General features: G+C 30.0%; 1 protein-coding gene across 7 annotated transcripts; it reads left to right on the top strand.

Annotated features, from left to right (window-relative positions):
• The first annotated feature begins 3913 nt into the window (after positions 1 to 3913).
• Positions 3914 to 10411, top strand: LOC114273171 (PI-PLC X domain-containing protein At5g67130). Of its 7 annotated transcripts, none has more exons than XM_028214935.2 (9): positions 3914 to 4081; positions 4185 to 4265; positions 4730 to 4855; positions 4945 to 5082; positions 7110 to 7208; positions 7736 to 8039; positions 8135 to 8358; positions 8505 to 8591; positions 10197 to 10411. In XM_028214935.2, the coding sequence occupies exons 1-9, from the start codon at positions 4067 to 4069 to the stop codon at positions 10221 to 10223; spliced, it is 1101 nt and encodes a 366-aa protein (XP_028070736.2). In that variant the 5' UTR covers positions 3914 to 4066; the 3' UTR covers positions 10224 to 10411. The 7 variants fall into 7 exon arrangements, with proteins under 7 accessions (XP_028070736.2, XP_082773619.1, XP_082773621.1 ...); XM_028214936.2 differs by having other exon boundaries at positions 3926 to 4081; positions 4733 to 4855; XM_028214933.2 differs by having other exon boundaries at positions 3926 to 4081; positions 4179 to 4265.
• The last annotated feature ends 808 nt before the right edge of the window (positions 10412 to 11219 follow it).

The raw sequence follows: 11219 nt of genomic DNA, 5'->3' as shown, positions 1-11219 counted from the left end.
TGTTGTAAAGATTATTCATGCAAAAAATCAATTTTATCAGACAATTATAGATACAAGAACAAATCGTATTTTATATTAATTTTTTACATGAATAATTTTTATTACAGGACTTATGAGTGAGATGGTTCAAATTATCAGAGAGGGCTCAAATTGGAACCAGGATCCTCTCCTTGAGGTTCCTACTTGACTTCCTACTTACTGGGTCATTGGGTCCACTTTTAAGCCCAATTTCGATAATCCAAACCGTTCACATTTTAAGATTTGCTGAGTATATCATACGTGTAAAAAATCAAGTTGATCGGATATCAGAAAATATGTATTCGGAAAACTGTTTATTAATTTTTTTTTAAATAATTTTTAGTTCGATGATCTGAACACATGCTTTCTGATATCCGATTAACTTGATTTTTTACAAGTATGATATACTCAACAAATCTTAAAATATGAACGGTTCGAATTATCAAAATTGAGGCTAAAAGTAAGTCTAATGACCCAACAAGTGAGAAATTAAGGAGGAACCTCAAAGAGAGGATCCTGATTCCTCAAATTGAGTCACACAAAAAGAATATAAAAAGTTTAAAAAGATATAAAAATACAAAGCTATAGAGGGAGCTTATCATTAAAAACAAACGCAAAGAGCAGCTTCCTAGAAATTTCTTTTTCAGGAATTATAAGTAGTTTGGCATAGAGCGAAGAGCAAATTCCTGGAAGCTGTGCTGTTGAAACTAGTTTCAAGCCTGGAGTTTGCAAGGCCTAGCTTCTTGGCTTTTTTCTTATTCTGTTTTTTTCTCGTACGTTTGATAATGTGCACTTCAATTATGACGTGTCCATGTTTCCATTAAAAACTTAGAAAAGTTGCATATTCTGCATGCAACGGCAGAGGTAGGAATTGCAGTATGAAACCTTTATAACAATGTTTGGTTTTTTGAGTTGGTTTTGAGTTTTCAAATAGAGTTTTTGAGTTCTTTTTTTTTTTTTTTTTTTCATGTTTTGTTATCTTTAGTGAGCATTTTATATATTTAAATTAAGTTTTTATTTAATTTAAATGCATCTAACCAAGATGCATCTAATCTAATAATTTAAAATATTTATGGATAAATTTTTTTAAAAAAATATTAAATACAAAAATATATTAAATTTTATATTATTTATTTAGTGAATTTTAAAAATTCACAATTTTTTTTTAAGTACATATAAAAATTATAAAAAATTGATTAAAATATTTGAAAAATCAATAAAGACACAAAAATACAAAATATAAAAAAAAATTATTTAAAACCAAACAGAGTGATATTTAAATTTGGTACCAAAATTCTAGTTATTTTATTCATAGTGACGAAGCATTGTATATAAGTTACACTACAACATACACTTTTGTAAGCATAAAATTTTTTAAAATATCAATACATCTGCATATAAAATTTTCATTTAATATCAAGATAGACATGTATAAAAACAAAGACGAGAAAATAGGATAATATACATATATTTTTTCACATTTTACAAAGTATGTCAGTGGTTAGAGCTTAAGGAGTTGTTTGAATCATAAGATTGTACTCCATGTCGAATAAAACAGTTAGTCCAACGTTCTGATAATAATAATGGGACTAATAATCTCTCATATGTGGAATAACTCAATCCTATAGGATTGTGGGATACAAATAAGCAAATTGAGCTAACCTCCGAATTAACTAATTAAATAACAAATTGACCCTCAAGTATATAGCATTTTTTTTAAACATGTATAAATTAATCTCACGATATATAATAGTCTTCTCTTTTTATTTTTTATATTAGCAAAATAATAAAATAAAATATATTTCCAATATTCAAAAGGAAAACAATATATAATATATTTTTTGTTCGTTTTATAAAACTTTTTTTTTTAAAATACGTTACTTTTTTTTTTTTAATAATTTTACTCACCTTTTTTTTTCTTTTTTTTTAAAAAAAAAATTTCTACCTAAATTTATAATTCAAACACAATCTTACTGTACAATATGCAAATAAACAAGCATATTTAAGGAAACATAAGTGACATTAACTAAATCAAGCATAACAATTAATAAACAATAACTAATGCTCATTGCTAACAAAATAAGTCATTAGTAACAATAAATAATATTATGTAACAAACATATTTATTAGATATAAAATTTTGATGAAATTATTTATTAAATTATTAAGATTTACAATAAAATTATATTAATCAAATTTTTATAAATTTATAGCTTATGAGTTGCAGGCCCAAAAAAAAAAAAAAATTTGTTCGAAACTTCTAAAAAGTCTTATTTTTGACCTGCAATGTTTGACGCCCATCTTTTGTGTTTTCAATATAATATGATAAATCTTACTATTTTTTCTATAAATATAATGAGTTATATATATAACTTTTATTAATATAAATAAAAAGTAAAATAAAAATATGAAATAAATGCAATAATAAATAGTCTTTGCGTTAAAACTAAAAGAAAAGGTAGATTTTATAAATCCATAACAGAAAAGCTTCTATCAATTCTATGCAATTTGCTTGTTTTGGATTAATTTCAAGTTAATCTGGACAATTTAAACTATTCATCTTACCAGGTCCGTTTAAAAAATTATTCATAAAAAAATAAAATTTTAAATTAATTAAATATCAATAGTTACCAAACAAATTACAAAATCATTCCAAAAAAAATTAAAAAAAAAAAGAAAAGAAAAAGGACAATCTACTCTACAAAATGAAACCATACTACCATAAATCAATGTAATAACGACGAAAGAAATAATAATGTTACAGCAGTGCACATCTACATAATTTTTTTATTTTTATTTTTATTTTTTTTACAATGTTCTTATTGAAATGGCACATTTTATTTTATTTTTTTTGTGAATAAAATGGCAAGATAAAACACGTATAAGGAGAGTTTTGAAAAAATATTTGAATATCGGTTAACTTTTGAAATTTTGTTTGTCATGTCATTTGAGAGATTTGGAGAGGGAAAAATTGTGTAGATGAATCATTTTTCTAACGCTGTGTTTGGTTGGAGGATTTAGGAAGGGAGATTGAAAGGTGTGTGAAATTAAATGAAATATAAATATATTTTATTTACATTTCACTTACCTTTTTATTTTTCCCTTCCCAAATCGTTTGACAAATCCCCTAACCAATAGATTTGGGGTGGTTGTTGTGCGGGGTGATGGGCCCATTTTGGAGCTCATTTAGATAATTCAAACCGTTCACATTTTAGAATATATTAAGTAAAATATACCTGCAAAACATCAAGTTAATCGGATATCGTTTATCCATTCATTCACTCACATTTCTATTTATTTTAATACTTTAAATCACAATTATTTTTCATACAAATGTGAGTAGATAAAAAGATAAACGATATCTGATTAACTTGATGTTTTGCAAATATGTTCTACTTGACGTATTTTAAAATGTGAACTGTTCGGATTATCGAAATGAGCTCATTTAACTGCACAACAATGGCTATTATGCACCCGTACAGCAGCAACTCCAAATCTACCAAACATAGCGTAAAGTTATATATAAAAATAGGAAAATTCTACCATACACAACTGTTAAAAAGGATGTATTATATGCACCATTAGTTATGTTTGTTTTTTTCGGTGGTACTACATGCACCAATTAATGTACACACTAGTATACCAACTAGTGTTATGTTATTATTACTGATTCCACATATTATACAAATTATAAATATTCAAAACCTCTAAAATTATTTCAGATGATCTGTTAATCTACTAATTAGTACATTAATTAATACGTATAGTCTTACTTTTTTTTTTTTTAATTATAACTCTGACATCTTCAATTACGTCTTATCTAGCGTTCTAAGTTTTTTTTAATTATCACTCACAAAATATAAATATTTTTAATTTTATTATTATAACTTAGTCTTTCCGACAAAATTGTGCATATCCTGCCATTAATGTACGTGGTGTGTGGGTAACGTATACAGGTTTCAGTGCCTACTCCATCCATACCTCATCGTCTCCATTTCGCCTCCTCTCCTCTGAAGACCCCATAATCGAACGAACGAACGACTGTGATATGAAGGCATGCAATGTAATCTTCTCTTCTCTGCGTTCCTCTCTCTCCTCCCTAGTTATTTCTTCTTTTTTTTTTTTTTTTTTTGTCTCCTCCCAACTCCTAATTAATTTAGTTGCAGACAATCAAATTCGTGCTCAATCCCAGCATCACCACTCTGTTCGTCCTAACTTTTCTCTCAGGTTTCTCTTCGTCTTTCAAGGTACTCCTCGATTACTCTACTACTCTCATCATCAACATCAAATTTCAAATTCCAGAGCAAAAAATTACATTGAAACATTTCCAAATTGAATAAGGTACACACTCCTTTTCAAAAGGTGTAGCATATGGATCTTGTAACTAAAGAAGAAAATTGTATAATTTCATACTTTTTAAATTATAATTATAAAAAAAAAATCAAAACAAAATATAATATAAGATATAACTACAAATATAATGAATAATAATTAAAATAATATTATAAAGGAGGTGTATAGTATTAGAATTTCCCAAGTTAATAAGGTCTCGCTCGACAATTTTCAGTTTTAGTCAAAAAAATAAAAATAAAAAATCATTATAAGTTGTAATATTATTCTCTTTATTTTCTGTATATCATTTTGTAAAAAATAAAAAAATTGTTAAAATAGTTTGTTTCAAACGAGGCTTTAGTTACTGTATTATTAACAGGAGGAAGGACAGACATGCGTGGCAGACCGAAACTGCAACGCTGGGCTACATTGCGAAATGTGCCTGGCTAGTGGAATGAAACGGCCTCGATGTACTCGAATTCGACCAGTGATTCCCACTTCCAAGGTCTCTCTCACTCTCTCTCCATGGCTTGTATCATCTACTATTGTAATTGTGTGTATGGTAGGAAATTTGATTTGTGTAGATTGGATTAGGTGAAGGGGTTGCCATTTAATCGGTATTCGTGGCTAACCACGCACAATGCGTTCGCTCGATTGGGAGAGAGGTCGGATACGGGGTCTCTGATTTTGTCTCCAACTAACCAGCAGGACTCCATTACCGATCAGCTCCATGTAACTCTCTCTCTCTCTCTCTTCCCCACACAGTTGCCTGTTTGTTTGGCTTTGACGATATTTTTTGTTCTCGTGCTTGTTTTCTTTTCTAGAATGCGTGAGAGGGCTGTGGTTCGATGGTGGAGGTTGTGGAATTATTATTATTATTATTTTTTTAATATTTTATGAATTTATTTTTAATTGGACAAATTATACCGATGATTCCTATATTTTATCTCTTTTGTCATTTTAGTTCATACACTTTCAATTAACTCAATTTTGATTTTTAATTTTAAATTTTGTGTCGATTTGGTCTACTAAATTGGATGAGATTAACTCACTAAATTGAGTAAATTTATAATTTTATTTTTAAAAATATGACACATGACATTCATACGCATATTTTTTTATAAAGAAATGCTAATATTTATAATTAATTGAATCAAATTGAGACAAAATTAAAAATTTATAGTCAAAATTGAGTCAATTGAAATTATAATGACTAAAATAATACAATGATGAAAATATAGGAACTACCATCATAATTTGTCCTTTTTAATTTGTTAAGAAAAATGAAAGGGAAATGGAATTATGTGGAATTATTTATACATGTTCATTTTTGTTATTAACTAAATTTGACAAATATGTATTTGTTTTGTTGTTGTTTTTATAATCTACCCCCCCCCCCCCCAAAAAAAAATGTTTTGCACTACATTTTATTTTGTACCTTTTTTTTTTTTCTTCACATATTCAAATCCAAATATATCATAGATAAAAGCTGCTTTTGACTTTGTGAAAATAATTATTACAATAGCACTAAAATGTAATTGGACAGATAGATAGTTCTTTCCTCATAGCCATACCAAGATGGACCTAGGGGTGCGGGCGGAGTGGCTGCACTCTAAAATTTTAAAAAATATCACATATTATATTAAAAGATTTTAAATAATTTAAAATTATAAAAATTTGCAATCTAAACATACTTTTGCATTTCTATAACGATAGTCTTAGATCTGTCTCTGCCCATATCACAGTGTATTATTATACTTAAGAAGAAGTTATTTGATGATGTTAGTATATGATCAGATGGTATCACAAAAGTATCGTAATTAGTGGAGGGAGAGGGCCGATGATTTGCTAATGGGTGATTGGGAAGAGATTTGGTATTTTGTAATTGGTGAGAGCATTGCCAGGTGATGCCCAAGGCGACCTAATTACTTTTCGAGAGTAAGAGATGAGATAGAGTTCATTGTAAAACCAGATAAGTGGTTGATGTAATTCATCATTGTATTTAACATGCAATCGGAAAGGCTTTTCCCTACTTTTTTACCCCCATGGAATGGACCTAATAAAAATCTTATCATTCCTTTTTATTTAAGAGCAATAAATAGTAAGTACACATTTTTTTTTTCCTTAATACATGTGTCAACTAGAGAATAAATAGGATATTCGTTAGAAGAAAAAGGGTGGCTTTTTAACTTTTTCTCAATCCATTTATAACAACATACTAAAGAAAAATTTAATGTTTATTTTCTTAAGTTTTTTGAAATATTAGTTTTTCCTAGTGATTATGCATTCAATATTTTTTTTTAATTTTATTTTAAATATCTACTGTTTATATTAATTTGATTTTGAAATTTTAATTATATTGCATTGATTTAGACCCAGAAACAATACCTATACCTGCATAATTGTAGTAGGTAACACAATACAATTAGAATAAAAGAGTTTACAATTCAATCATGTTTCATATGGATTCATAGCTGCCAAAGATCATATGACCAGGATTTTTTCTTGGGTATCGTATCCAGGACAATTAGCATACTCCCACAATAGTGCTCTTGACTTCAATGCAAATATTATGAAGGCTTTAATCTTTTTAATGATTTCAATTAATTCCTTTTCATTTTAATGATGATCTTTACTGTAACTGTGAACAGATTGACCTGCTCTTAGTAGGATGCAATTTATAGTAGATTGGTTAATCTGATGCTTTAGTTTACAAACATTTCAAATGACTTTCTATTTTGAAAATGGTCCCCTCGCAGAATGGTGTTAGAGGTTTGATGCTCGATATGTACGACTTCCACAATGACATCTGGTTATGTCACTCCTTTGGTGGCATATGCTTCAACAACACAGCTTTTGTAAGTATGTTAGCACTTTCAGAAATTGCACGGGACTGACTTCATTCTATTTATAGTCTTTATATATAGAATTTAAAACAGGTTTATATTGGTCATTTCAGGATTTTACAAAATTATTTGTTTATTTATTTTCTATTTACCTTCTCTCATTTAAATAAGACAAGCACTCCTTCCCTACATTTTTGTTGAATATGTCCAGTCCAAAATTTTTAATGACCATGGAGCAGACAAAATCAACTGTGGCACCAAATCTTTCCTTTGAATATTGAATCTATTTTACAGAAACATCTCAATTTAGATGCCTGAAAATTAAAGTGGTAATTACATGCCAGTGTAACTTTACAAAAGTATTACATATACATGGAAAACTTTATGATTTTAATTATTAATATTTATAAAGTTTATCACTACTTTGTAATTATTTTTTGAAAATGCCACTGATTTGATATTTCCCCAAAATTGGGGCAATTACATGGTTGACTGGTTGTGTTCTTTATGTAACTAACAATCCAAAATCTAATCACCAGCAACCTGCCATTAAAGTTTTAAAAGAGATTTATGTGTTTCTGGAAGCAAACCCCTCGGAAATCATCACCATAATTATTGAAGATTACGTTTCATCTCCACATGGCCTAACCAAAGTGTTTGATGCTGCTGGCCTAAGGAAATTCTGGTTTCCAGTATCTCGAATGCCAAAAAATGGTGAAAATTGGCCGACAGTTGATGATATGGTGAGACACAATCAGCGTTTAGTGGTTTTTACTTCGAAACAGTCTAAGGAGGCTTCTGAAGGGATTGCGTATGAATGGAAATACCTAGTGGAAAACCAATGTGAGTTTTACATATGTTTCTCCTCAAATTTGACTGTATAATAGTGAAAAAAGTTGAATGTGACGGGCATTTTTTAATGTTGTTTGAAATGGCAGATGGTAATGGCGGGATGAGAGAGGGTTCCTGTCCAAACCGTGCAGAATCATCTCCCATGAGCATGAAAACAAGGTCTCTAGTCCTAATGAACTACTTCCCCGACACTCCAGATGTAACCCAAGCTTGCAAGCATAACTCAGCTCCATTAATTAGCATGATGAACACTTGTTATGAAGCGGCTGGTAAACGATGGCCCAACTTTATTGCTGTTGACTTTTACAAGGTACAGATAGTTTTCAAAATCATTTTCAACCTAAAGCTTTGAAAAATTGGGCCATCGTATCTGTACAAGGTACAGATAGCATGGTAGCTTTGAAAAAGTGCTTTTAAATTTGAGTGGAAATAATTGATTTCGAGTAAATGTCACAGAGAAGTGATGGAGGGGGAGCACCTGAAGCTGTTGATATTGCCAACGGGCATCTAGTTTGTGGGCGTGAGGGTATCGCCCTTTGCAAGGTTTGCAATAACTACCGACTTTCAATTGCATTTCGCTGTTTTTGATTTTTTTTTTTTGGTTATAAACTACACAAATAATCCCTAAAGTATACTTACTTATTTCATTTTGGTCCTTAATCTTTAATTTATTTCAATTACATCCGTTAACTTCAGACCAAAATGTTGAGATCATGCTTACATTGGCCTTATATTAAGCATGCAAAAGACATTGGGAGGAATTTATTTCATTTATCCCCTAAATGAATAGCAAAGCCTTATTTTCTCTGTTAAATTTTTTAAAAAAGGGCAAATTACATATACTTCCCTTGAGATTTGGCTAAATTACAGATATCCCCCTGAGGTTTCGGAAATTACATCCTGCCCCCTGAGGTTTGTATTTTCATAACAATTTGTCCCCTGAGGTTTAAATTTCATAACAAATTACCCCCTAATTTGTTATGCAAATATAACATTCATGGGGGAATTTGTAATTTTTCAAACCTCAGAGGGGGTATTTGTAATTTAACCAAACCTCGAGAGGGTATATGTAATTTTCCCTTTAAAAAAATAGCAAGGCACATGAATTTGACATAAGCAAACAAAGTTAATTTTAAGAACTGATGTTAATCTTAATAACCAAAGGGAATTCAACATAGCATTTGAAAGACAATCGATCAACATTATCTGGCATAGATTGATCATTCAAAGCTTGATTTAAACATTATATCTATTTTATTACTCAAAGTTTGTAATCAGTCAGAAAATACAATCATAGAGAAGGGATAATCATAAATGAAACACGCTATTTTATTACTCAGATTCAATATGTCAATGTAATACCATAAGGTGCTTCTTATATAGCTAGGGAAGCATCTTAGGACTAACCTTGGCTTGTACACAGTCACATAAGTTTGTCTAGTAACCAATATTAGAATACAAGACACATTTATTCAATATTATTATTCACTCACATATGCAAGATGCGTTGTCACTATCACTCATACAATTACATGACAAGTCGTCTATCCTACGTGTATGGTGTGTCTATCCTGTGTGTACTATAAATGTACTATCATCTTGTGTAATAATGCGAAGTAACATGTAAGGTGTGAATGATTGTATTGTATATCTTTTATGTTGTACTACTTGTCATTTAATCAAATGAGTGAGAGTGACAGTACAGGTTGCGCATGTAATTGAATAATATTATTGAATAAAGGTGTCTTGTATTCTAGTGTCAGTTGTTAAACAACCCCATGTGACTAGTGTAGGTTGGTCCTAAGATGTTTCTCCTATTTAAGGAGCTCCTTATGGTATTTGAGCATTTTTCATCTAAAGTTAATGGTACTTATAGGAAGACCACATTGACTCAATGAATTGATACAAATCAAAGATTATGGAGGAAATGAAATAAGTAGTATACTTTAGGGACTATTTGTGTAATTCACCCTTAAATTTGTTTGTTTTGGATTAAAATATTGGAGTTAGGTCTTGAAAATCATTAGCAAAATTTTTTTTGCATGGCCTTGTACAATCATTTAGGTCATGAAATGAAAACTGTTTTCAATGATTTCTTTCAAGACAAGAATTAAGAAAGATTATCTATTTGATAATTATTATGTGCAGGAAAATGTGTCTTTTGGGAGCATGTGACCTACCTTGGGACAGTTTTTTGATGGTTATCACAACATGAATCTTGTAACTCTACATAAAGTTTCTTAGTGAGAAACACACAAGAAAAATGAGATATAGAGTTTGCAACTTATTTGGGATATATAGTTTGTAATTGGTGCCATGTGATTACAACAACAAATAAACAGTATTATTAATGTTTGGGCTGATCTCTCTTTCTGTTTTTTGGAACGAGATGATAGGTATAAAAAAAGAGGTTCTTTCTAAACAACAGATAACCCATTTGGAATGGTTGGTTACAGGCACTAAAGCTAGGTAACCATAAATTTATCCAGAAAAGTGTTATCTAATCACTATCTTTGTGGGGATTACAACTAAGAAACGTCTCAACCACACAATGATGTTTTAAAAATTTATGGGCTTGTTAAGTTGTTTCTCTTATACAAACCAAATTACAATTGTTTGATTTCGAAGAAGCATCACACTTTATACATATGAGAGAAACGTCACACTTTAGAAATGGAGATTGTTAAGCACCAGCATAAAGTTAAAAGGTTAAAAATAATGACTAATAGTCCGTTTAGATTTGGCAGTTCATTCATATCACATGGTTTGATTAGTAAAGAGGACAGAAATAAGGTAAAATAGAGAGAAATTCATTTCTTATGCTGTGTTTGGTTGGGGGATTTGGGGAGGGATTTGGAAAGGGAAATGGAAAAGGTAAGTGAAATGTGAATAAAATATTCCTATATTTCACCTAGTTTCACACACTTTTTCCCTTTCCCTTTCCAAATCTCTCCCTAAATCCCCCAACCAAACACAATATTAGAGAGCTACTAATAATCCACCACCGCTTGCCGCCACCCACCCCGTCCTCTCTCCCCCGACACATCCCTTGGCCCCTTTGTTATTGACAACCCCACCATAAACAATATATTAAAAGAATAATAAAAAAAATATAGAAAACTCATAGTTCAAACGTATATATGACAATTGTAAATAAATTATATACTAGAC

The sequence above is a fragment of the Camellia sinensis genome, chromosome 3, assembly GCF_055761805.1.
Source record: "Camellia sinensis isolate YWXY chromosome 3, ASM5576180v1, whole genome shotgun sequence".
NCBI classification, from domain to species: domain Eukaryota; kingdom Viridiplantae; phylum Streptophyta; class Magnoliopsida; order Ericales; family Theaceae; genus Camellia; species Camellia sinensis.
The sequence above is the reverse complement of the archived record's forward strand: the minus strand, read 5'-3'. Positions and strand labels throughout refer to the sequence as shown.

Excerpts from the sequence above, each read along its gene's own strand:
- LOC114273171 (XM_082917495.1), top strand. Across the intron at positions 8,040-8,134 it reads ATACCTAGTGGAAAACCAAT|ATGGTAATGGCGGGATGAGA; the intron begins GTGAGTTTTACA and ends TTGAAATGGCAG. Across the intron at positions 8,359-8,504 it reads TTGCTGTTGACTTTTACAAG|AGAAGTGATGGAGGGGGAGC; the intron begins GTACAGATAGTT and ends TAAATGTCACAG.